Source organism: Rhinolophus ferrumequinum, chromosome 21, assembly GCF_004115265.2.
Source record: "Rhinolophus ferrumequinum isolate MPI-CBG mRhiFer1 chromosome 21, mRhiFer1_v1.p, whole genome shotgun sequence".
NCBI classification, from domain to species: domain Eukaryota; kingdom Metazoa; phylum Chordata; class Mammalia; order Chiroptera; family Rhinolophidae; genus Rhinolophus; species Rhinolophus ferrumequinum.
The window spans coordinates 41234499-41261390 of record NC_046304.1 but is presented as its reverse complement, the minus strand read 5'-3'; the positions used below and the strand labels follow the sequence as shown (position 1 = coordinate 41261390).

The window sequence follows — 26892 nt, the reverse complement described above, 5'->3', positions numbered from 1 at the left end:
TTGTGTGATCACACACCTGGGCATCCCTAATGGAAGCATGCTGCGGCAATTATGCCACCTCGTGGTATGAGGCAGATATTGCACCATCAGCCATCTCCACAAACACACATTCTACATGGAAAGCCCTGCAGTAACCAAAGAGAGCTTTTAGACGCCACACACGATGGCACTATGCTAAATGCTGCTCTGGGTCGTTACACTCTGCTAGAAGTCCCCAGGGTCTTCTCTCGCTCTGGTATCTTCAGCTCCAATGTGACAATTGTGTTAAGGTGACTGTATTGCAGCCACCCCTGATTAGCAGGACCTCTGGCAGTGGGCAAGACTGGCTGAGGTCCCGAAGGGTGGGAATAATTTGAATGGGCAGAAAGAGGAGTGCATATCAGGAGGGAGGGACAAGATGCATCAGGAGGTCATGGGGCAAGGAGGGGAACGAGGGGGAGAAAAGGGAGGAAGGGGGGAGGGGGGAAGAGTGGAGAGGGGAGGAGGAAGCTCACAAGAGGGGAACAGGGGCAGCTGACTGCAGCACACGGTGTTTCTAGGAGACTGAGGCAAATAAAGGAAGGCCTTAGAAATTGACAGGAAGGCTTGGGAATGACCAGTATGCCTTAAGGAAGTTTTATAAGTCCTAATTAGGGAAAATATATTTTACGAAATTGGAGTTTTAGAAATATTAATATTATGCTGTTGGTTCACAAATTGAACCCCATACGCAGAGGGCAAGGTCAAAAAGGAAGGCCACTCCAGATGGGTAGGTGGCAGGTTTAATGAGTAAGGGGACTTCCTTCTGAGGCTTGCTCTGGGCGACAGGTGATCTCTGCACCTGCCCACCAGAATCTCCCAAATTTATATAGAGGCCTTAATGGGGTTCAGTCATATATACAGACCAGACAATCTCAACAACACATGGCTCCGTCAAGGCTGTGTCCTTGAAACAGCTCCTAGTGTGGGAACAGTGGGCAGAGCATTCCGATGACAGGGGAGGGGGTGTGGTGCCCACAAAGTGCCCGGGGTCAGCCTGAGGGTCAACGAGCGGTCACATCCTCTTCCTGACCTCCTCCAACACATGTCATGTTACAGCCTTCAAATGGAGGGGGGAAACTAAAAGAATTAAGAGTTGAGTTTGTTGTTGTCATTCTTCTGATAGGATATTTTTAAATTCTTAAATGGGAATAATAACTCCTACCTCCTAAGCGGCTATGAGAGAACAAGATGTGATGGGCTTAGCAGGACGCGGCAGTAGAAGTGATGGCTGAGCTGGAACAGCCATCTTAGATCATGAATAAGGGTTACACGCTGCAATGCCACTAGATAAAAGGTCCTGAGGACCTTGGGGAGAATGGCGGCCATGCCAGCTCCGGACTGCCAACCTCAACTTCAGTGGGAGGGGAAAATATACTTTCATTTCTTTTAAGCCACCTTTCGGTCTCCATAACTCACAGCCAAATATAATTGTAACTTATTGATACCGTGTTCTACAAATGTTGGTTGTTATCCGTCACATGATTACAAGTATTTAATGGCTGTCTTCCTGCTAGACTGTAAGCTCGTTGAGGGCAGGGGCCATGTCTGTCTGGTTCAGTACATCCCCAGGTCCCAGCCAGTGCCGTACACACATCAGCTACTCAGTAAGTGTCTGTTGACTGACCCCCGTTCACACCCTACACCTGCTCCCTGGGTCTGAGCACCCACCTTCGGGCGTCTTTTCCTTTAAGGTCTCATGTAAAGCCCATCGCCCCCAGAAAATCTTCCCTGTCCCACCTCACTTCCTTCTGATTCCTCTTCTTACGGATCTTTTGGAATTTATACTCCATGTTACATACATGAAGTTGTCCTGCTATTGTTATGCTCTTTGGGGACCATTCTCTACTTAGTCCCTGCATATCCTTGCTTACTTGGACTGTAAGATACTCTGGCCGGAAAACACTTTCAGTTTTTCAATAGTTGGGAGCCTTAACCCCAATTCCTCACACTTGTACACAGTGGACAATAAATACTTCATGAAGAAAAAAAGAAAGGAAGGAAGGAAGGAAGGAAGGAAGGAAGGAAGGAAGGAAGGAAGGAAGGAAGGAAAGGAGGAAGGGAGAGAAGAAAACTGGACAAGGCCCCACGACTGAAGAGGAATGTTGGCATTTCAAGCTAGGGAGGGTGATTATTAAAAAGGAGAAATAAATAAGTAAGGTCAAAAAAGAGCGGTCAGGATGGTTGGGAGTGAACAAGAGAAAAGACTGTACACATAAAAAGATTAAGATGGAATGTACTTAATGCTACAGAACTGCACACTTAAAAATGGTTAAGATGGAAAATTTTATATTATATGTATTTTTCCACAATATATTTTTTTAAAAGCAGCAGCAGCAAGGACCTGGGATTCCTGGAGCTCTTGGTATCCCTCTTCCTGCTTGCCACCTGGAAGTGAGACAAGGTGAAGAGTGAGCCTTGAAAGGAAACATAATTGCTGATCACAACACTTGAAATTGCAGACCCTTCCAGGACTCTCTGCTCATGGGTGTAACCCTCATATTTCTAGATGCATGGAAAGCCCTTGTCTCCCAGCTCCCAGATACCACTTACTTCTGAGTGACATACATGAGACTGCAGGTGACATTATCTCACATGTGTGCACGCACACACACACACACACCTCAATTAATTAATTAAAAAACAACAACAACCAACTCAGAGACTGGTCGGGATCAGGGAATGCGGCCTAGCCTTGCCAGAGCTGAGCTGTTGATTTACAGGAAGGGCTATGAGTTTCTGAGGTCCCTGGGCTATTGTTCAATGTTAAGTCCAGGGCTCCAGCTCCAGCTCAGTCACTCTGGGCCTCTCACTGACTCACCCTGGAAGGGCTAGATCCAAGGACCAGGCGCCTGAAACAAAGCGCTAGATGGAAAGGGCATCTCACCCTCCATACCCAGCCCCTTATCACAGACCCTGGGCCCTATCTGGACTGCACCAAGCCCAGGGGAGCACAAGGAAGGGAGTGCAGAGGAACAGGGTCAAGAACACAGGCCAGGGCCACTCTTTCCCACCTGGGAGCCTGTACAGGAGGCACCAGGCCCGAGGGAGTGAATGGTCTGGCCTGGAGAGGCCCTGGGAGAGGCAGGAGGATGAGGGTCAAGAGAGGGCCAAAAACCAGGGAGGGCAGGAGGCCGGGCAGGAAGGGAATGATGGGAGGGGACAGGAGCTGGGAAAATGCAGAGGAAATGATGGGAGGTGCTGGGCTGCTCTCCAGTCATGAACCCCTGCGGTTTCCTCTTCAGGGGTCAGGGCTGGGACAGAAGAGCTCTGGGACATGTGGTGTTGTTCCAAAATCGCTGTGTGGACGCGCAGAAAGGACCAGGATGGAGAGTCTGTACTCACCCTGAAGGGATCTGCTTTACCCAGACATGATGTGCTTGACAAAGGCTGGGAAAGAAGACGGAAATCAGCCACTGCACTTGGCACCTCTCAGCTCTTTATTGCCCTTTTGGCTCCTTAAATGTCTTTCCCTTCCCTATATGGCCTGATTTCAAACCTTCCCAGTACCCCTTTCCCAGACTGTGATTCTTTCTTTTATTTGGGGGTTGATGGGAGAAGGTGGAAGAGGGAAGAGACCTCACCTCTGCTCTGTGTCCACTCTTTGCTGATACTCGACATAGATGAAATGAGCTACATTACCTCAACTAATCCCCACAACCTTGAGAAAGGTGCCTGTATTGTCCTATTTCTCAGATGAGAAAATGGAGGCTCAGAGAAGGTAAGTGACTTGATGAAGGTCACACAGCTAGTATATCACAAAGCTACCCATGCTCCTTCCATTACACCAGGATGGAAAAGAACAACACCAAAGCCTATCTGGTGGCCATGTCCTCTAGCTCCTGGATCGGTTCTGCTCTGCAGACCCGCCCAGCCCAAACTGTGCCCCCTCTCTCATCCCTGGGTACACGGGGAAGTGAGGTGTGACTGGATACCTTCATAATTGATGCAGCCATTGGCATCCTCTTGCCCAGCTAACAGCTGCTCCACTTCTGCCTCAGTCATCTTCTCTCCTGGGGAGGCAGGGGGCTCTTAATTCCAGATGGCAGAGAAGAGACAGGCAAAGCCCAAGACGCCCTCTAGTCTGAAGGTCCTAGATGACCTGATCTGGGGAGTGGTCATACGAGCCGCCCCCTAAGGCGATAAGTGTAGCCAAGCATCTTAAGACCCTTCCTCACCCCCAAGCCCTCTCCCTATGCCTTATAGCCACCACTGGCTGAGCAGAGCAGGGCCCCAATGACCGAGGCAACAACCAGGGCAGGAGCCCTGGGTCCCGCCCTCAGGCCTTAGCAATCACCCCTGCTCTGCTCTCCTCTCCTCCCAAACCCTGCTAAGCACACCCAGCTGGGGCAGCTGGTTCCTGCGGAGCCCAAGGAACAGGATGTGATCCTCAGGATGCAAGGGCCCCCAACACCTGCCACCTGGGCACCTCCCACCTCTCATTCTGCCCACAGGCTCTGGCTTCCCAGCTGGCATACCCAGGGTGGCCAGGACATGGCGCAGCTCGGCGCCCATGACCGTGCCATTGCTCTCCTTGTCGAACACACGTAGCCCCTCCACAAAGTCCTCGTAGGTGCCCTGCTCCTTGTTCCGTGAGATGTGCTGCAGGATGGGCAGGAACGTCTCGAAGTCCAGCATCTTGGCATTCATCTCTATAGGTGGCATGGGGAAGGAGAGAGAAAGTGATGTGAGCAGAACTACACTGGGAGCAGCGGGCCAGGAGGGGCCTCACCCCAGCTCTGCCAGGCTAGAACCCATCCTGGCAGCACCCAGGGCTTAGCTGTAGCCACTTGTGGGTGGGGCACCCAGTCAGTGATCCTGGAGGGCGCAGAGCCCCCGGAGCAAGGCAGGCGGCTGGCTCTGGGGGCACTCCTCTCAGTGAGAGGACGGGGGCAGAAAGGAAAAAGAACCTTGACTCCACTCAGACCTCTGAGCTCCGAGGGCTCAACGGTTAAGGGTGGCAACGGCAGGATTTGAGGGGCCCAACGGGCCACACAGCCCAGGCCTCACATTCACAACATAGACCTTTTGACATGTGACAGACACGCAGTCACAGAGTAAACTGACAGGATCGCAAAAAGAAAAGTTTGTGCAATTCTGTATTTGGGTCCCATTACTAGCCCACACTGCCTGGAGCTACTCTGACTCAATCATTTTCATAAATTTGCCAATCTCTGGTGACTAACACACTTCTCCCGCATTGTAGTAGGTTAAAAGCTTCAATTTAATAGATTAAGCCAGTTTTAAATACTACAAATGTTGGCATTTCTTTCTTTTATTACAACCCAGGAAACCCCCAAAATGGAAGTGCCCAGATATCTTTTGACCTCCAAGAAGCCTGGCTGACATGGACAAGCTCCTGGCCCTCGGGCCCTTTCCTGCCACAACCTGCACCGCACACTGGTGTCTTCAGTAGCAAGAAGAGGAAGGGAAGGGGGCCAGAACCAAGGCAGAAGGAGGGGACCTATATGGGGGCCCAAGAGGACTCCAGAGACGGTCCACCCTAGGTTGGCTCCGCCCAGGTTGGCCTGGCCCCACCTGGCGCCTACACCTCTGAGGAGAAGGACATGTGTGTTAGGGCAGTTGTTAACTGTACTGCCTCACACGGCAGATAATATTCACCAATGGGACACACTCCCTTGCACCATTCTCTAAACCCTCGTTCACCAAAAGCAAATGAGCGAACGATGTCACAGAGCTAATCTTGAATCTGCTCTCATTTACGTTAAATGAGTATTTTGCAATCTTGGATGCTCTAACCATCAGAAACAAAGTATTTGTGACAACAACTCACAGTAGCCACAGGATATCTCAGCGCAGTGGCATCTCAATTAAAAGCTCCTGAGTTTCGGGTCGGGGTGGGGGGGTGGAGCGGAGTTATCAGGGGAAGCTTAGTTATCAGATTCCCACCAAGCCTCCCTGCCCCAGTGTCCCTGGCACACTTGGGTGTCAGAGAAAGATGGAATGTCGCTCCTGCCCTCCAGGAACAAGCCCAGGCCACATTCTTCAAGGGTCAGCTAAATGCTTCAGGATAAATTGTCAAAATAGGAGCAGGTAACCTGAGGAAGGGAGGCTGGTCTTAAGGTCTAACGCGGGAAAGGGAGAGAGGGCGGCGGACAGGGGGCAGATGTGGGCCAGAGCCCCAGCGGCGGGGCGGCGGCACCGACACCGGCAGGCTGGCGGAGCCCCCGCCCCCGCCCCCACTGACCTTCGGGCTTGGGCTTGCCCAGGACGCGCAGCACCTCGGCGTTGGTGGGGTTCTGGCCCAGGGCCCGCAGCACGTCTCCGCACTGCGCGTAGGTGATCTTCATCTCTCCGGTCGGGGTCCGGTCAAACAACGAAAAGGCCTCTTTGAATTCTGCAGAGAGAAGACCGGGCTGCAGCCCCCTAGGCGGGTGAAGGCAGTGGCTGGGGGCTGATCAGCCTTCACCGCGCGTTAGAGCAGGTCGATGTGGTTGATAAAATATTTCGGTATTTCCCGTCGGCCATCGTCCCAGCCTCTCCCTGGAGCCCACCCCCACCCGGTTTTCTGACAACTAAAGAGGCAGCCTGGTTCCTCCATGACCTGTCCCAGTGCTGGGCCTGGGATCTCTTCTATCAGTCGGTTGTCACATAATTCAGTGTCTCCTCTGCCTTCACCCCTCCCATCCACCTCTCCTTCCCCGGTGTAGTGTTGAAAGTGGCAGGGAAGTGAAAATAGCATTGGTCCAGGAGTCAGGATTCCTGGGTTCTCATCTGGGCTTGGCAGAGTAGCACAGGATAAGCCGGCTGGGTCTCTCTTTCCTTGTGCACCCCGGGGAGGATGCCCCCCCAACCCTCCCAGTTACTGGGAGTGTCAAGGAGGTGGCAGTGTGAAGAGGCGGTCTGCAAAGTGATAAGACCCGTTCGAAAGTCAGGGAGTAATATTAGTACTGCCTGTTCCAGGCTGAAAGAGGGTTCCCGAGCCAGACAAGGTGACATGGTGGAAACCACCAGACCATCCCACTCTGCCACTGACCTGCACCTGACTTTGGGCAAACTACTAACCTCTGAGGGCCTTCCTTTTCTTAGCTCTAAGTGGGGATACAATGTCCACCTGAGTGGGTTGCAGGGGAGGGATTATAAATGGTGGTTATTACCACAGTTTCCTGGTTCTTGAGCCAGCTCAGACCTACAGGGACTAGACTCCCTGCAGGGACCAGGGCAGGTGTCCAAGGGGCAAAGCTGAATTAAGGCCCTCCTGGGCCCTTGCAAAAAACCTTAATTCCTCATTAATTTGGATTCAAGTAATTCATTACTGGGGATAATTTGGACTGGGAATGGTATTGAAGTTACCTTACATTATCCACAGAGAAGTGGTTTACTAAGCAGATTAACAATATAAACCAAAGAAGAATGTGTAAACTACTTAGGAGAAAAGCTGTTTTTAATCCTCTCCAAGGACCTCAGGGACACCTATTCCCTAGAGAAATATGGATTATTTACAAATCGTTCCACATATCAAAGCAGGTTCCCCCTGCTTTGTATGAATTTCAAGACACAAAACCGCTCATCTTTCACATTACTGAATAATTGAGTTCAAATGCTATTTCCATTGCTTACTAGCTGTGTGACCTTGGGCAAGTAAATACTTACTGTCTATAAACCTATTCTCTTCTATAAATGGCATCTACACCACAGGATTCTTAAATTACATTCAAATTAAATACAAGCACTTATGTAAAAGAATCTTCACACAATGAATGGCACAGAGGAAATAAATGCTCAAACAACGCTAGTATTATCTTACTGAGTTTAATCCCAATTTTACCATTTAACTGTGTGACCTTGGCCAAGTCACTTAATCTTGACAAACCCTGTTTTCCTCCTCTGTAACAAAGAAACAACACTGACCTCACAGCTTTGTTAGAAGGGTTTAATTTTTTTTTTCTTTTAACTTTCAAAACAATTGGCATGGCTTCTGGCACAAATTCAGTGCTCAATAAATATATACTTGTTAGTTAAATCTGAACTCCGACTTCTTGATCTTTTCCTCATTCGTTCAGAAGAGTGAAGTCAGATTTAATACCTAAAAGAAGAGTCTCCTCATAAAAGAAGGATGTAATGATATTTAACAGGAGGGTGGAACGTGAGGAGAAAAGCAATAAGAACAACAATGGGCCAGGCTTGGAGCTGATCATTTTGCGTGGATTACCTCATTAATAGTTACAAAAACATTGGGTATTACTATCCTCGTTTGAGGCCAGCGTAGATGTGACTTCTAACCAACTATTAAGGAAGCCAAAGAAATGGTGAGGAGGAAAAAGAAGATCAAGATCTGCTGTCCATGCTAAAGCTCCAGCTTGCTGGGAAGTCTGGTACACACATAAAAACCAAACACTGAAGTTTAGCATTGCTACAGAAAAAAAACAAAGCCAGTGTAATCTTGAGGTATCTGAGAGGTGATGTTCATGGGCCCAGAAGAAACCTTCTCTCGATAGTCTGTAGTAGTCAGCTGTTTGCTAAAGCAATGAGCAACGGTGTTTGCCCCTTTCCAGAAGGACATGGAAATAACTCTGCAGAGGGACCAGAGAAGGACGTCAAGGGTTAGAAGCTAGTTACTACGAGAAAAAAAAGCATAAGAGAAGTTGGGGCCATGTCACCTGGAGAGTATAAAGCTACAAAGAAATTTGATAACTATCTTCAAATAGATGGAGGGTATCTAGAGGATGCTGAATAGTCACAGAATTTCTGAACTGAAAAGAACCTGCACTTGGCAAATGAGAAAATTAAGGTTTAAAGAAGTGACTTGCTCAACGTCTCATGACCAATAGTGGCAGGATTAGGGCCACTACCCAAGTCTCCTAATTCCAGATAACGTTCTTTCCAGCATGACATGAGAAAACCGTCTTCAGCTTCACCAAAGAACAAATGAAGAGACAGCAGGGGTAAAATTAAAGCAGAAACAATTCAGATCCAATGTAAGGAAGAATGTCTTCAAAGTCAGAGGAGTGAAAGACTGGAATGAGTTAGGCCCCCAACCCTGAAAATCTTCATAGAGGAACAGGCAACTGGCTGTCCCAGTTGATTTTAACGTCAAATGATTCCCATTTGAGAAATGAAATATTTTTATCATTAGTTTTCTAGTCCTCCTGGGTGCTGCTGTGTTTGTATATACACAAAAGTATATACTTAACTAACAAGCATTAAAATTAAATTTAAGAATTTCACAGAACCCCAAACTATGGACTGAAAATGAGTACCCATAGGGTATTGCAAAACAGATTAGATTCAATTCACTAGTTTCAAAATTCATCCACTAGCTCTCATGACCTATTTGTGGGTAAACTGGTGTCACTTTTTGAAGAGCAATTTGGCAATAACTATTTATAATTTAAAATGCACATATCCTTTGACCCACAGCTAGAAAGGGCCCTGGAGAAAACACGCTAGTACCCCCAACTGTAAACAACATTAAGGTCTATCAGCATAGACCTGATTACATTAAAAGGTACACCCATATGTACCAATCTATATAATTAAATTAAAAAGCAGAACTGTTTGTGTTAGCTATAAAAGTATATCTAAATATATTATTAAATAATATATTATATATTATTAAACCCAAATATATATTAAATAAAAGCTGTGGGATATAGTATGTATCACATGATTTGATTTGTGTAAACCAAATACATATATACACATCCTGGTATATCACTATATATTTTTCTCAAAGGATACATAGACCTATTAATAGTGGTTGTCTTCGGGAGAGGGATCAGCATGAAAGGAAAGCAAGGGAAAATATTTTTAATTATTTACTTTTAAGTAGTATATGATTATTTTTTCTGTGTGTATGCATTAGTTTAATTTTTTAAATATAATATACGCTTAAAATCAAGGGATTGGATCAGGTGGCCCTTTAAAGTCCCTTCCAACTCCTATGCTTTTATGTCTGGGAGCCATTTGGTGGGGGAAACAGAGGGATAACTTGCAATGACAGTGAGCCCCCACTGTAAAAGAGATATCATGTGATGAAACATTTCATTCTCAAAAAGCCAGACTCCTACAGAAGACGGGCTAAGGGGCAACCATCAAGTTGAAAGGTGGGAAATCTTGTGGCTTGTCTTGAAGCTGCACTAAATAACACTTTATATAAGACTGAGAAAATAAATTGTCTTCCTTAAAGATGGAGAAGGGTTGCTGATGGAGATCACAGGTAGACCAGGGCATCCCAAGTCATCACTGGTCCTGCCACCATTACTGGGTGAGCATCCTGGCAGACTTCAGGATGAGAGGAGAGGAAGCTGGTAACCTAAGGAGGGATTTCCAATGACATGAACAGAAAGGAGGGCTTCTAAACATCTTGGATAGTAGATTTTTGGAGGAAAAAAAAAATGGCTGTGCACCTATTATGTTCCCAGAAGTCTGGTCGAGTAGTTGAGAACTCAGGTCTGGAATCAGATTGCCTGAGTTTGAACCCTGGCTCCACCACCAACTGCCTGTATGAGACTGGGCAAGCTTGTGCCTCAGCTTTATCACCTGTAAAATGGGATGGTAGCAGTCCTTACTTCACAGGGTTGTTGTGAGAATTAAATGAGTTAATCCATGCTTAAGTAATAACATGTAGGAAAAGTGAGCAAATAGCAAACCTCTAGCAAATAACAATTTGCTATTATGATAATGATGATGATTTCTATTACCGTGATGACAATTCCTCCTCCTCCTCCTCCAGGAAGTGCAACAGAGAGGGTGTGGTGGGGCAGGTGGGGGTGTTAGTACTCACCTTCAATCTGGTCAGCAGTGAAGTCTATCTGTGGGGAGAGAAACACAGAGGAATGAGACTGCTACAGGCTCCCACTGCAGTCAGCCAGGTCACATCAAACAGGCCACTGATGAGGAGGCAAGGAGACTAGGGCTAAGTGTAAAACACCAGTCTCCTGATGAATGGGACATGACTGACAGACTATAAAATAATGCAGCCTTCAAAGCTCCCTCAGTACCACTTGTTGAGTGATAGCTCCAAGTGAGAGGGAAAGAGAAGTACTCTGGATAACGCTGGAACCTACATTAACTCCCTATTATAATTCCTTTGGGTCAAATGTAAATTCCTCGCCCTCACTTTCATCCCTTCACACTCTTGCTACTCCACAATCGTCCCACAAGCCACGTTTCCTCTCCCTTTGGCCTCCCCCCACTCCTCAGCCTTGCCCTCCCCTTTCTACGTCATGTTGACTTTAAAGCACCTCCTACAAAGAAGGCTTCCCTCACCCCACCCCATCCCAATCCCTCCTTAGCACAGGTCCCTCTTAGGCACGCTGGGACAGCGAGAGTCGTTTGGGTGGGCCCTCGACGCTTCATCACTGTTTTCCAGTCATGCCTATATATCCTGGCTCCTTGAAGCCAGGGTTCCCGTGGGGCAGGAATGTTTATTGTTCACAGAAATGTCTGGCACAGAGTAGGCACTCCAAAAATATTTATTGAGCAAAAGAGTACCTTTTGGCTTCCCCTCCAACGAAAAATAATTCAATTCTGAGTAGTAAGAGAAAGATAGGAGGCTCTGAAAATGAATGACAATGACCAAGCCTGAGTCATCATTTTCATTTAGGATCTTGTCTGTGTGACTTCGTTCCTTATCTACCTCCACCACCCCAAGTCCCCTCTCCACTGATGGTGGTAACCAATCCTGGAGCACCTTCTTCGTGAAACACCGTCCCTAGCCTTAATTCGGAGCTGTGTTATGCCCATCCCAGGCTGCCCTCCATTAATGAGGATCCGTGGAGGTGGCTGGAATGAGCCAGGAGACCGGGAAGGGAACTAGCTGTGCCTGGGAATGGACAGCATCAAAGCTGGCGTGGTGGGCTGGTCAGGAAGTTAAAGGAAGCCTCTAAATGGGCCTAAGGATGATTTACATGACCTCTCTGAGGAAAGGTGCAGTTTGCCTTACTTTGCAATGTTTTAAGTCCCAGGAGTACATGTGTAATTCATATAAAAATATAACATCAGAATATATGGTAAGAACCACACACATTGTGGTTAAGTTTACTTTTGCACTATCTTTGAACGAAGAATCTTCTAAGGAAAGGAAATGGGTGAGTACAAACGATAGGGAAAATAGCCTTCATGAAAGACACCTATTTTTTTTTTTCCACTTTAAAGCAACTTCAACAACCCACAGGATTTGAAGATCCAGACATGGAAAAGAGGGTTGCATCCATGGAGGAGACATTTAGGGAAGTGGTCGGATGGAGGGAAGTGATAGGCCCAGGGGAAGGCACTCGTCAGATGCCCCTCGGCAGCTGTTGCCCAGACACCAGGGCCCCAGCCTGACAGCGGGCGTCCCACAGGAGTGGCGCCTCATCAGAACAAATCAGAAGTAAAGGCATCCTGACGGAGAGACAGACAACTTTCCTTGCCAGGCTCTGCCCATAGAGAGAGTGATGTATGACCTAGAAAACTTTCAGGTACTTTCAAGGTCTTACACTATGCCTCAGTTTCCCTACAGTGTGCTATGACCAAGCCCAAATGCCTCCATCTCTTGGCCAAACCAGTTCTGCTTAATTCCTGTCCCTTATAGGGATCACCATAGATCAACCCCAGGGTCCTTGGCACAACGGCAAGGGACTGTGGGGGCTGGGAGGGATCCTGAGAGGACCAGGGAGGGTCATCCAGTGAGAACCCAGGGTTTTCGTTTCCTGCCTGCTTGTCACACAACCTAGTCCTGAGCTCCTATTTTGCTCTGATTCCTCACTACTGCCAGCCCTGACCTAAGGCTGATATCCCCAGGGGCCCACCACTCCTAACCTGTTATTAATAGCTTTTCATACCAGTGGCTACTTGACCCCTTACATTCTGGTGCCAAGGCTTAGAACTGCTTCGCTCTCAGGAGGCCTCTGACCTGCTCCTCCTTAGGTCCATCCCCTCCCAGTTCCATTCCTTCCGCAGCTGGGCCAGATAGCTGGGAGGCCTGAAATGACTGAGTCAGCATGCAGGGCCTACATCGGCTCCAGAAAGAGGAAACTTCCAGAGTGAGGGAAACAGGGCGAGGCAGAGACAGAATAGGGCTGGGCGGCAAAGGGAACCAGGCCCAGCTCCCTCACCAGGCTAGAGAGCCAGTCTCAGCCGGGATGGGCCGTCTCTGCATACTCCAGGAAGGAGCCCAGGCTGAGGCCACAGAAGGAGAGGCCTCCTTCCCAACCTCCCCCCCCTCCCCCCCGCCCCAGGGAAGAGAAAAGAACACCAGGCTCCTTTCACCCACTGGAGAGGTCCCTGAGGGTGAAGCTCCCCCAGGCACAAGGAGCACGACCCCTCCCTGTTTACTTCACTTTTTCCAAGTGACACTGGCACTTATCATCATGTCTTTTCTCCATGTAGATATCATACCAGCTCTGAAGAAAGGGTTAGTCTCTTTCACTTCACTATGGTGGCCCCCACAGTGTCTTAAAAAAGGTGGGATGTTTGGTTGGTTGCACCTCCCTGCCATTCCCAATTGTGCTGCGCAAATTTGGGGTGACAGAGCAGGGCTTCCTCAGACAGGACAGAAACCTGTTCTTGAGGGGAAAGGCCTACAACCCCAAATACCCCTCCCCGGCCCCAACACCTGCTCCACCACCCCATGGGGCGGTGGTCTGGCATGGGGACACCACGGCCCTCGCCCCAGCCCAGCTGCCTTGAAGTAGGTCTCTGAGCTCCAGGCAAACAGGATCCTGAATGTCATCCCCATCCAGCTCCCAGAGGCTGAGGCTCACTCACCTTTACACTCTTGGGGTCAAAGGCAGGCTCCTTGGGGGGCTCAGGAGCTGGGGCAGGGGCTGGGGCTGGGGCTGCCTTGGCCGCTTCCTTCTTAGGCTCAGGTTTCTTGGGAGGCATGTTGCCTCGTCAGGACCTTCCGTGGAGGTGGGACCTAAAGGAATCAAGAGATGCTGCAGAGCCTGGGGAACGAGACAGGAGACTGGGCCGCCTCCCTCCCCTTTTATTCTGGGCAGGAACCCCCACAGAGGGGCTGGGTGAGAGCAAGAGCAACTGTTGCTGACTATAAAAGGAAGAAACACCAGCAGGGGACAGCTGACAACTGTGTATTGTCACCAGGTTTGGGGCTACCAGCCCCCTCCCCCCACTCACACTCCTCAAAGCCTCCACCTATGGGACACATTGACCCCTTCCTGCCAATTGGTAGAAACCCAGAGGGGCCAGGAAAACAGGCCCTCTCAAAAATGCCAGCGTACAGCCAGAGAGATGAGCTGACTTGAGCAGTTGATAACCTTCACACAAAGCCCAGGGGAGGGTCAGGCTTTTTTTAGCCCCTCCTGAGCAGAGGCAGCCCACTGCACATTCCTTTTAAGTCAAGATCCTTTAAGCTGAGAGCCACTCTGGGGCCTGCGCTCTTGCCCTGAGGCTCAACTCTCAGGCCCGGAGCCCTGAAGCAACAGCTGGTCCAGCCAACACACACTGTTCCACCCCCGCCCTGGAAGATGGGTGAAGCCTCCATCTTCCAGAGCAGGCATCCCAGAAACAACACAGACCTCTGATTCCTAGGTCTACCACCGCCACCAACCTTATTCATTCATTCAACAAGTATCGAGCATTCACCTGTGCCCAGGGGACCAGGGTAAGAGGCAGACAGGTGTGGCTGAGGTAATGAGACCAGAGGTCAGAAAACTGGGTCTAATTTTTACTATACCTTGAACTCATTCTGTGCCCCCTCGGGGTGGGTGTGTGTGAGTGTGTGTGTGTAGTACTTACTGTATACCAGGCATTATTAAGTGCTATTCATATAAAATCTCATCAAATCTTCACCACAATCCCAGAAGGTAGATACTATTATTATTCCTATTTTACACATGGGGAGATTAAAAGTGGTATCAAGTAACAAGGTCACTTGACTAACTAGCTATGAGCTGGATTAGAACCTAAGAGTGTCTGATTCTAAAGTTTATGCTTGAATAATAGATATTATAATCCCACTTGGGGGAGGAAACATATGTTTGTACGTTTGTCAGAAAGGTCAGGATGAATACACACTAAACTGTTCATGGGAGACACCCTGGGGACCTAGGGGGCGAGGGCGGAACGATGACAGCAATTTGCAGTTTTTTAACTTTTTCACTTCCTGTATTAATGGAAATGTTTATAATGAGCATGTGCTGTTTTTGTGGAACACGTTGAAGTCACTAAAATGTGCAGGTAAACAACATAAAAAAGCTTATCTACCGCACAGAATTGCTTCCAGCTGAACCTTGAGACTCTGCAGTTCAGAGGTAAGGCGAACTCGTGCTGAGAGCACCAGAAGAGTTGCTTGGCCTTTCGAGGCCCAGTTTCCTCACCTGTAAAACCAGATTGCTAGACTACAGAACGTCTGTCCCTGTTAGTGCCTAAGCTTGCAGTGACAGGTGCCCTGGAGCCCACATCTGCCTGCTCCTAGGTTCCCTAAGCACACGGTCCATGTCCCAGACCTTTCTGACCCCAAAGGGCCCTTAGAGATCACCCCATCTCATCTAGTTTTATAGGTGAGGAATCTAAGGCCCAGGCAGACTTTAGAACTGCTTGAAGACATTCAGCTATTTACAGCCAAAACTGAGCAGCTAATTCTGGTCCTTTGTATGATGCTACCCTGTAGCCTATACAAGCTCTCACCCCTAGTGGGCAGAGAAACCTTCAAAGGAAACTGAAGAGAGAAAAGGGGCCAGGAACTGCTCAAGGGGATGCTAGAGCAAGAACAGGGCCCAAACCCTAGGCTAGTCCTCTTCCTGGGCTGCCACGGAGGCTCCTTTGACCTTTTTCTGTCACCTCTTCCCCACTTCTGCCTCCCCTTCTCTCTTCCTCCTGACGTCTTGTCACTTTCTCCCACAGGCCTCTGCTTGCCTCCTTCTCTTTCCCTGTCTGTCCCCTCCCTGACTACTTCATTTCTCAGGAGGGTTGGGAGCTCAGGTTGCTGGTGATGAGGAAAAAGAAAGAGGAAGCTCAGCCTCTCTCCCCTCTACTCGCACCTGCATCCCCTTCCTGGACCAGGTGTCCTGCGGGGTTTGCAGATACACAAACAGGTTTCTGTAGAAAGCTGCAGGCCAGAAGCTGGACAACCCAGACACTAGTCCTGACTTTGCCAGCCACTTCCGCCCTCTGGCCCTCAGCTTGCTTATCTCTAAAATGAGAGATAATCAGGAGCTTTCAAATGGTGATCAACAGACACCTAAGGCTCCTCTGACTTGCTTCGGCTGCAAGGGAGGCAGAGAGGCCAGGTCTTGGAGCTCCCCCATCTCTGCCATTTCAATCAGCAACACTCCTGGGGGCTTTATTTACTGGGTGTCCCACGATCATTTTCTAAGAAATGGCTCCATGGTTTAAAAGCTTTAAAACAATCACTGAATGAGATGCTCTCATGTCACCTTCCAGTTAAAAAACAAGTTATTCTAATCGTTCTAGAAAAAAGTTTGATCTTCAAAAGACAGAGAAATGGGAGGTTGTCCTTTCCCCCCCCCCCCCTCTCTCTTTCTCTCTCTCTCTCTCTCTCTCTCGCCTCAGTTATTGGAAAATTTTAAAGTATACTTGGAACAACTTAGGTGTGTGAATCTACTTTTTCAACTGTGAATTTTATAAAATCTAAATACAGATCAAGTATTTCAGATGAAAATTTATCCATACTGAGATATGCTGTAAAAGTAAAACACACAGTGGATTTTGAAGACAAAAAAAATAATGTAATACATCTCATTAATATCAATATGTTGATCACATGTTGAAATGATAACATTTTGGATGAACTGGGTTAAAGAAAATATATTATTTAAACATTTTAAATATATGCATACTAGAAGTATTACCCATTATTTAAGAACACATACAAACAAACAAAAACACACATTAAAAATATCTGATGGTTGCCCAACATGTAGTTTGGATGGGATGGGGCAATAAGAATTTTCCTTTTGGGACTAAATAAATAATTAAACAAGAGAGGCCTCGCATGGACCATTGATGAAAGAAGGCTATAAAATCAAGGAGAATGAGTAAGCTGATCCTCTGCATCTAAGATTCCTTGCCACCAAGGAAGGAAGAAAAAAGCAATGAACAACCTGAAGTCTCAGAGTCATTTAAAGGCCCAGAGCACCAAAGGTAAAGGCAGAAAAGGAGTGGAACGGTGTCTAAAGTCAAACTTTCAAGGACCATGGTAACATTGGCTCTCAGAGCACTTTAAACCATCCCCTTAAACTTCATTTCTGCCTCTGTTTTTGAACAGGTGGAGAATGCTGTATGTTTGGCCTAATCACTCAACAGTCAGCCGAAACGGTTGAAGTTAATTTCTTGGCTGCAATCAAGACAGTGCCACCTAGTGACATATCTCTGAACTGAACCAAGGGAGGAGGACGCTGGGAGGGGCCCAACAACAAGGGGTTAGAGTCCCACTCAGGATCTAAAAAAGAGGGCAGGACAGCTGGTATTTGGCAAAGAAATTTACTGTTGAAAAGCAGCAAAGAACGAGTTGGAATCCTCACCAGTCATCCAGTCTGCATTCTCCTAGTCATCCTGACAGCTGCAGGGACTTTAGAGGCCAGAGAGAAGGAGCTGACTTGTCCAAGGTCACACTATGAGTCATGACAGACCTGAGACTAGAACCCAGGACACTAAGGCAACTGTAGGAGCTGATAGGGGTTCCATCAGGGAGAGGCTGGAGCCCCATGCCGGCATGGAGGCCAGAAGGCATCACTGAAAGAGCGGGCCGGGCACCCTCAAGATGGATGGTGCTCAGTAAAAATAAAAGATTCAAACCCTTAGCAGGCACTTTTACTCAGCATTTAGGGAGAAGCTTTTAAGGCTAAGAATGATACTCTTTTCTTGGTTTCCCTTTCCACCAACTTCTTTTCCTTCTTGAATTCTGACTTCCTCTCTAGCATTCCACCAGTGACTTCTCTGTGGCTTGATATTGTAGTCTTCTCTTTAGGCCTTCTCTGCTGTTCTTATAACACCCAAGTTCTGCCACGAACCCTCCTTTTACTCATTCATTCATTCATTCATTCAACTAATTGAGCACCTACAATCTGTAGGCCTTTTTACTAAGGTGAGTAAGAGGCCATCCCTGGCCCCAAGGAGCTCACTGTCTGATGTGGAGGATGGAGATATATAAATAAATAGTGTTAATATGATGATAAAAACCCTCACAAAGGTGTTACAAAATATTACATAACCAAAAAGAATGCACGTAGTTCTACCTGAAAAAATCTGTAGGGGCGGCCGGTTGGTTCAATGGTTAGAGCACAGTGCTCATAACACCAAGGTCGCCGCCAGTGAGCTGCGCCCTCCACAACTAGATTGAAGACAACGACTTGACATGGAGCTGATGGGTCCTGGAAGAACACACTGTTCCCCCATGTTCCCCAGTAAAAATTAAAAAAAAAAAAAATCTGTATCTCCAGTCCCAACTTCTTTCCTAAATTGTTCAAACTTCACATTTTCAATGAACATTTGGACATTTGTCACCTTAGGTGCTTCAAACACAGTATATTTTTTATTTTTATTTTTTTTAAGAAGGGCGCAGCTCACAGTGGCCCATGCGGGGATCAAACCGGCAACCTTGGTGCTACCAGCACCACTTCTAACCAACTGAGCTAACCAGCCACCTGTACCAAACACAGTATATTTTAAACCCAGCTTATCATTTATCTCCCAAATCATATTTGTGACACACAGAACAAACAACAACAACAAAGCCCATTCAAGCCAATTATAGTGTATACTCAAGACTGGAATATAATCAAGTCTGTGTTTAATACATTGCTGTGCAATATATTTAGAGAAAAATGAAAATCTACCTAGAAAAAAGAGAAACAGAGAATCTATTATTTGGTTGACATCCTCTCCAGACGAAATAGATATTTTCTTGTTTATCTAGCAGTCAGGCATATTATGTCCCTTCTGAGGAAAAGGAGATAATAGCCAATATCACTCAATTCACTCTTTTTGGTCTAAGTTTGTAGTCACCAAGCAGCCTTCTGGTTGGAATTCAAATGCCCTAAGGAGAAGGAATTGGATAAGAATATTTCTCACTGTAAATGAGTATTTTCATTGTCTATCTTTTTTCAGCTTCAACCATCTAGGACCCTAGAATAATGGAAATTTAGACCTGCCTAGACTCCCTGGCAATCTCTTTGCTGCATTCTGGGCCCCTACTCTCATCTCACCTCCAATCCACATAATCTTCAGCTGTCCGCATAATCTTTCTCAGATTCCATTCTCATGAGGTCACTCCTGAGCTCAATCAGCAGCACCAGCTCCCTCAGTCTATTTTGTCAAATCTGAAGGCATCAGCCCAAAACCCAAAAGCTTATCAACTGTCTTCAACACCACCATTTCAGCCCAGCTTATACAGCCTCCACTCCAGGCAAGCTAATTTGCTTACAGTTTATCTTTTTCCCTGTGCTTTTGAAGTCTGCCTACCCCTCCTAGCCATCAGCCATGGAGCACACCTCAGAACTCACTTCAGCCGAGATGCATTTTCTGATTAGCCTCAACACTTCAGACACTGCCTTGACTTCAAATTCCTTAAGGAGTTATGTTCAGGGCCAGTGTGTTCTCTAGGTCCGGAAAGGGGAAATCAAAAATAAACATCAGGTTAGGGGTGGCCGGTTAGCTCAGTTGGTGTGGGGACAGAGTCCCAGAGAGCAGTTTCCAGGCTCTCGGCCTCACGTGGAAAGGTGCTGGCTTGGGTAGTAGATGGCTGTCAGATGTGGCTAATTGACTATCAGCTGTAACCAGTTAGCCAATTGGCCACTGATATAACTGCCGCGGCTGCGTTGGTTGGTCGGTAGGTTGGTTGGCAGGCAGAGAAGCAGACAGCAGGTTGCAGGTCGTGTGGATCCAGCCTCCAGTGAGACTATAGTGCCTCCAGTGAGACTATAGTGGTATGACTCCCTTATGTATGGCTCCGTGGGTGTTCCTTTTTGGCCTAACCATATCCTGCGTTCTTATGTGGGGAGCAGGACTAGAGGCCCCGTGGGCCGCCCGGCACGACACATGGTACAGCGAGCAGGGTCCCCTGCTCGACAGTTGATTAGAGTGCAGTGCTCTTAACAAGGTGCCGGTTCGATCCCCCTTTGGGCCACTGTGAGCTGCACCCTCCACAACTAGATTGAAACAACTACTTGACTTGGAGCTGATGGGTCCTGGAAAAACACATTTAAAATAAATAAAAGTTTAAAAAAACAAAACAAAATATCAGGTTATGACCAGTAAGAGATCAAATTATGTGGTCAAGTCATTTAATCATCAGATAGATTTATAATATTGTAATGTTGTTTATATTTGTGCAGGGCACTATGATAGGTGATGAGGACATCATGGTGGGCCAAAGTCCCCGCCTTTGTGGGACTTATATTAAAATATATATAATTAAAACTATCATACATACTATGAAGGAAAAGAACAAAGATGTAAGAGAGAATCATAGGGTGGAGCTAATCACTTAGATTAGGTAGGACAGGGGATATTCTGAGGACGTGATATTAAGGCTGAGGCCTGAAGGATGAGTAGAGTTTAACTGGGTAAAGAGTAAGGGGAAAGTGTTTTAGGAAGAAGTACTATGTGTAAAGGCTCCCACTTCAATCGGTCAGTCAAATATTTTTTAAACACCTACTAAATGTAATGTTTTTCAAAGAGCAATAAGAGAAATATGACTTGGCCCTCCTTCAAGGAGACAAGATATACACAAATAGAATAATGAATTATATTAGTCTGCTCAGAGTGTTATAACAAAATACCACAGACTGGGCAGCTTAAACAACAGAAATTTCTTTTCTCACTGTTTTGGAGGCTAGAAGTCCATGATCAAGGTGCTAGCAAATTTGGTTTCTGGTGAGAGCCCTCTTCCTGGCCACCTTCTCGCTACATCCTCATACTATGTTTCCCCGAAAATAAGACCTAGCCAGACAATCAGCTGTAATGTGTCTTTTGGAGCAAAAATTAATATAAGACCCAGTCTTATTTTACTATAAGACCGGATATAATATAATACAATATAATATAATACAACACTATATAATACTGGGTCTTATATTAATTTTTGCTCCAAAAGACGCATTAGAGCTGATTGTCCCGCTAGGTCTTATTTTCAGGAAACACGGTATAACCTTTCCTTAGTGCATGTGCACAGGGAAGTGTGGTAAGAAAAAGAGAGCGAGCTCTCTGGTGTCTCTTCTTATAATAACACTAAGGATAAAGGCCCCACCCTCTGACCTCATTACCCTTAAAGGCCCCATATCCAAATATAGCAACAATGGGGGTTAGGGCTTCAACATATGAATTTCAAAGGCATACAAATATTAAGTATGTAATAACAATCAATAAATAAAACATAATTATAGCAACAGAAGTTTATTCCATTCATTCATTAAACAAGTAAGAATGAGTGCCAATTATGTACCAGATACTAAGTGTGGAGACTACAAACAGCTTCTGTCCTCATGGAGCGTATAGGCTAGATAGGAAGTGGACAATTAAACAAGTAATTTCAGTAAAGGGCGATGACAGTAATGACACACATGGTTAACACTAGAGTAATAGCAGGGATAGCCAACCTATCCCTGTATTCTAGTAGGTCAGAAAAAGCCTGAAGAAGTATGTTTGTGAGACAGGTTAGTTAACATGTTGTTAGGCAGACAGAAAGATCCCTGGTGGAATAAACATGAGACCGCCACATCCTGAAACTTCAGGTACTGAAATAACTCCTTTACTCCAGGACAAAATGTAACAGCGCCTAGAGGTTAATAAATTATCTCATAAAATTCCTTTTGCCAGAGCAGATCTGATACATAAGAATGGGTTTGTTAATCCTTTTAGGGTGGGCAAACAGAACAAGCCTGGCAGATGAATTTCATTAGAAGGAGCCAGCTCCCCTTCCCCAAACAGGCAAGGGAAGGTAAGAGCTTTTGCCTCAGTCAGGGGGCGTCCCATTTGTGAACCGCCTCCCGCGGAGCTGCAACACTTTGCTTTTAATAAACTATCCTCTTTTACAACTCCTCACTTCTCCTTGGTCCGTGCTTCCATTCTTCGGTTTCACGGGACACGATCCCGGCACTCACTCAATCACTCACTCACTCACAGGAAATATTCGTACATCATTTGCAGGATGGGCAGAGATAGCCATGGAAGAGTGTTCTGGACAGAGAAAGCAATACATGGAAAGCTTCTGAGGCAAGAAAGTGGGTCAAGAACTTCCATGTAGCTGGTGAAGGGGAGGGAAGGAAACTTTTCTCTCTACCCTCTTAGGTTCAGTATCTGGGGCCCTGCAATGTAAACTGACAAAAGACAGATTAACAGAATTTTAAAAACAAGAGTTTATTTACACATGAAACATGCACAAACACAGGAGAATTCAGTGAGAAGTAACTCAAAGAGGTGGTTAGAATTTGGGCCAATAAATTTGCGGCGAACTGGCAAGACAAAGGAAAAGGGGGTAGAGCTCCGAGGGGTGGTAAATTGCTGAAAGGTAAGTATATAGAGAAACTTATGAAAGATAAGGGTTATTTTAATAAGGTTTGTTTGTGCAGACCCAACTTAGTGCAAATCTGTCTCCAGTGATAACAGTTGTTTGCCTTCTGCTGGTATAGAAGAGGGGAGAGAAACACCTTCATAAAGGGAAATTTATATCCTGCTTTTAAGCAACTAGGGGAGGGAAAAGAGCTCTCTCTGTGTTTGCTGTTTCTTAATTCCTTTCAGCTCAAAATAATCCTTATGCCAAAGTGGAATGTTCTAATCTCTTCACTAGAATGTAGAGTAAAAGAGGGAGACAGGTGAGATAAAGCTGAATAAGGAGGCAAGGCCTAGACCTTAGAGGGCCTTACAAGACAAGTTAAAGGGTTTGGACTACATCCTCAGAACAATGGGAAATCCTGAGTTATGGCGTAAGGTTTAGGGAGGGGAGTTCTGACACGATCAGACTTATTTTTGGAGGTAGGTAAAACTGGAAGCAGGAAGAGACATGAAGGTCTATTTAGGAGGTAAAGTTAATAGCTCTTTGTGACTACCGTGTTTCCCTGACAATAAGACCTAGCCAGACAATCAGCTCTAATGCATCTTTTGGAACAAAAATTAATATAAGACCCGATCTTATTTTACCATAATATAAGACCGGGTCTTATATAGTATAATATAATATAATATAATGTAATGTAATGTAATGTAATATAATATAATATAATATAATACCAGGTCTTATATTAACTTTTGCTCCAAAAGACGCATTAGAGCTGATTGTCCGGTTAGGTCTTATTTTTGGAGAAATATAGTATATGCTAGGGTTAAAGAAAGAGAGTGGTCCAGGTTTGGACAGTGGAGAAGAGGGTGATGCCTTAAACAGGGATAGGAAATATTTCAAGTTCTATGTGGCATGAGGAGTTTCCCTGAGGACAATGTACCTGTGAGATATTCGGATAGAGACACCCAGTTGACAACTAGGCATTTGGGTCTGGAGTTCTAAGAAGCAGTCTGGCTGGAGATACAGATTTTGGAGTAATTTTAGATGAAAATTATGAGAATGGATGGGTTTGCCTAGGAAGAATGTGTAAGGTGAGATGGCCTAGAACAGAAGCATTCTAATGTTAGAGCGGCTGCCAAGGAAACGGATAAAGAACAGAGCAGTAGAAGGAAAATGAGGAGACTGTGTGATCAGAGATGACAAAGGAAAGGGATAATTTCACCAAGAGGAGCCAACGTGGGGGGCGGAAAGAGCCTCAAGGTCATGTTATATAAGGAGGATAAAAGGCAGCATGCAACAGGGACAAAAGAAGGGGACAGATAAGGAAGACTGAAGGAATTCAGAATTCAGAATTCAGAGGTAAGCTTACTCTGGGCTATATTTCAGTGGTACCTGCATCTTGCCAAAGATACCATGTCTAGCTTCTTGAATAGTTTCCTAAATGCTGGCCTCAAAATCTGATGGAACACAAAACAGACCAAGAGGCAGGCTAAGGAGGAGAGATAATTTACCATGTTTGGGATAATGCTTATTGTAACCAACTCCACTCACCAGTGAAACATATATGGATAATGGATGACAGCAGGATGCCCAAGTGCTTGCTGGATGGTGAGTTTAAGTAGGTCAATCAGGAACAGAGAAAGAAGTAAAAATCCTCTAAAAGATCGCATCAAAGAACAACTTCAAACAATGTGGTCTTGCTGCGCACATAGAAAACTACAACAGATGTGTTAGCCCACTGAACAATAGTCAAAAAAAAGATGCCCTTTTTTTTGGGGGGGGGGCAAAAACCTTTAGGCAAATTCTAAGCTTAAGAGCCAGAGTGCCAAACATCACAGACTGTTTAAATGCTAACTCTAGATACACATATTCACACACATAGCAATATCATCTTTATGGATCCTGTATTTTAAGTTCCTTCATTTAAGTTTATAAGAATTCATTGCACAAGTGTAAGACTTGGGTTGGCAGCACATTCTATGGAAAAAGAGCTGTGTTTGTAAAATGAACACAAGCTTAGCATGAGTGAAGTGTCATGTGACTGCTAAGAAATGCAAATACCACTTGAGTCTATTTTAATAGAAGTGTCCAGATAATAAAGAAGTAGTTTTACTGCATTCTGAATTAGAATAAATCTGGAGAGTTGTGTCAGTTAAATGCATCAGATTTTAAGAATAATGTCTTACCCTTTCCATTTCCACTACCAGATTTTCTCATCTTGTACCTGGTAGATGTACAAAGATGGACTAATTATCAAATGCTCTCATCGCACATGCCTTTTGGAATTTCACTTTGCCATAAATTCTCCCATGAAGAAGTGGAGTCTATTTCTCCTCTAGTTGAATGCAGGCTGGCCCTGTGTCTTTCACCAACAAGAAGTGACGGGGTTTGGACCTAGGTCTTAAGGGGCCCAGGTCTTACCGGCCTAGGTCTTAAGGGGCCCAACAGCTTCTGCTTTCATCCTCTTGGTTGCCAACCACCAAGTCAAGAAGCTAGAGCTAAACTACTGACTGATGAGAAGCCAAGGTTGAAAGAGAGCTGTGGAGAACTGAGGAGCTCAGTCAGCAGCTAAGACCAAGTCCTCAAACATGTGAGTCCTTGCATCTTTCAGCCCCAGTCAGACCAATGATGGTAATATTCTTTACCTGTGCTATCCAGTATGGAGGTCAGCCACGTGTCTATTAAGTCCTTGGAATGTGGCCAGGGCATCTAAAGAACTTCATTTTTAATTTCACTTGAATTTAACTAAACTTTAAAATAGCGAGTAGCTACCGTACTGGACAGTGTAGAAGACTATTGCCATTCAAATTCACCCAGCATAACCCTGTTAAAAGAACAGATCACAGAAAATCACCTTAGCACCTACCCTTTATGGGGCTACAAGTACATAAGCAGTGATTACAGATGGCTGGTGGACATGCCAGTTGCTTTGTCGACTAGTGTTTAAAAAAAACAGTCACACAAAGGAAGAGAGTGACCCATTCTAATCTGATTTCATCTGTATAAAATAAGAACCAGAAAGGGAAATTTCCATACAGTGGAATATACTATGAGTACCACATGTAACCTAGAAATGTTCTAACTAGAAAATTAACCTTCTGGTGGCTCAGATGGTTGGAGTGCCATGCTAACGCTGAGGTCGCCAGTTCGATTCCCACGGGGGCCAGTGAGCTGTGCCCTCTACAGCTAAGATTGTGAACAAAGGCTCTCCCTGGAGCTGGGTAGCCGTGAGCAGCTGGAGGTTGGTGTGGGCTGCCGGGGCTGCAGCGGGCAGGCTCCCGCAGGCTGCTGTGCGGCCGTGGGCTACCGTGTGCTGCCAGGCGCGGCCCGTGGCCAGCGTAAGTGGCCTATAGCCATTGTGAGTGGCCGGCGGCCGGCAAGAGCTGCTGTGAGCTGCCGACTGACGACTGGCAACCGACTGCCTTAGCCGGGGGAAGCACCAGGCTCATAACACCAGCCTGGGCCAGGGAGCTGTGTCCTACCCAACTAGACTGAGAAACAAGGGCTTGAACCTGAGTGGGGGCGGGGAGGTGGAAGAAGGGGGGAAATTAACCTTCAAAAATGATATTTCTCATCTCCTGAAAAACAAAGTTTTACTAGTTCTCTGGTTCACGTATTTTTTGGGGGAAGGGGCATAAAAGTAACTTGAGAGAGCCTACTGCATTAGACAGCCACATACATTAATATATTCATCTTATTTTTTTCAGACTAAGAACATGAAGTTCAGAGAGTTTATAACTTGCCTAAGGTCCTAAAAATACGTAGTAGCGCCAGAGATTAAATTCAAAAGCAAGCCTCTGCCTTTCCAATCCCACACTCTTTCCAATACACCAGAATGCCTCTGCAATCAAGAATAAAAATTTCTGCCTGTCTTTTGAGATTGTCCATGATCTGGTCACGTAATATTTCCAGTTAATGCCTTCACTCTTAACAGACTGATCTCATTTCTGCTTTCCTTCACTTTCCTTTTTTTCCCCTTCTCATTCTAACCGTTCTTCAAATCCCAATTTATCCCGTTTTCCTTCTGTGAAAAGTTCCTCATCTTAATCCCAATTAATTTCCCTCTTCTCTGAATTTTTACATCATTTCTAATGGGCCCCACACAAGGTAGCAGCACTTTTCCCTTAAATAGACTGTAATCTCTTTGAGGACAGGGGCCATACTAAAACTTTGAAGGATGGAAATTTCCTATTTCCCTCTAAGCTATGAAGAGATACTTCTGGAATGGATAAATGACCTGCATTCAATAGGCAAATACTTCATGATTAATTAAACTCAGCCTCAAACTCCCGAGTTTTACCCTTTGCTTAATCGACCGCACACGAATTAATCCAGAAAGCTGAGCGGCGAATCAAGACGGCAGCCGGGCCACGTAACGATCCCCTCCAGCTCCAGCACGACACGCCCAGCCCGCTGGGTGCTGATTGGGCGTGGCCCAACCGAGGGTGGAC

General features: G+C 46.1%; 1 protein-coding gene across 1 annotated transcript; it reads right to left on the bottom strand.

The window, feature by feature from the left end:
- Window positions 1-3169: 3169 nt before the first annotated feature.
- Window positions 3170-13882, bottom strand: MYL4 (myosin light chain 4). Its single transcript, XM_033089053.1, has 6 exons — window positions 13732-13882; window positions 10766-10793; window positions 6227-6376; window positions 4497-4670; window positions 3954-4031; window positions 3170-3408 (listed from the first exon to the last, which is right to left on the bottom strand). The coding sequence occupies exons 1-6, from the start codon at window positions 13846-13848 to the stop codon at window positions 3380-3382; spliced, it is 576 nt and encodes a 191-aa protein (XP_032944944.1). The 5' UTR covers window positions 13849-13882; the 3' UTR covers window positions 3170-3379.
- Window positions 13883-26892: the final 13010 nt, after the last annotated feature.

What these genes read in the sequence shown, in the direction of transcription:
- MYL4 (XM_033089053.1), bottom strand. Translation starts at nt 13,848, where the DNA reads ATGCCTCCCAAGAAACCTGAGCCTAAGAAGGAAGCGGCCAAGGCAGCC. An exon ending in CACTGCTGACCAGATTGAAG is followed by an intron (nt 6,377 to 10,765) that starts GTGAGTACTAAC and finishes TTCTCTCTGCAG; the next exon opens with AATTCAAAGAGGCCTTTTCG. An exon ending in CCATGTCCTGGCCACCCTGG is followed by an intron (nt 4,032 to 4,496) that starts GTATGCCAGCTG and finishes CTGCCTCCCCAG; the next exon opens with GAGAGAAGATGACTGAGGCA.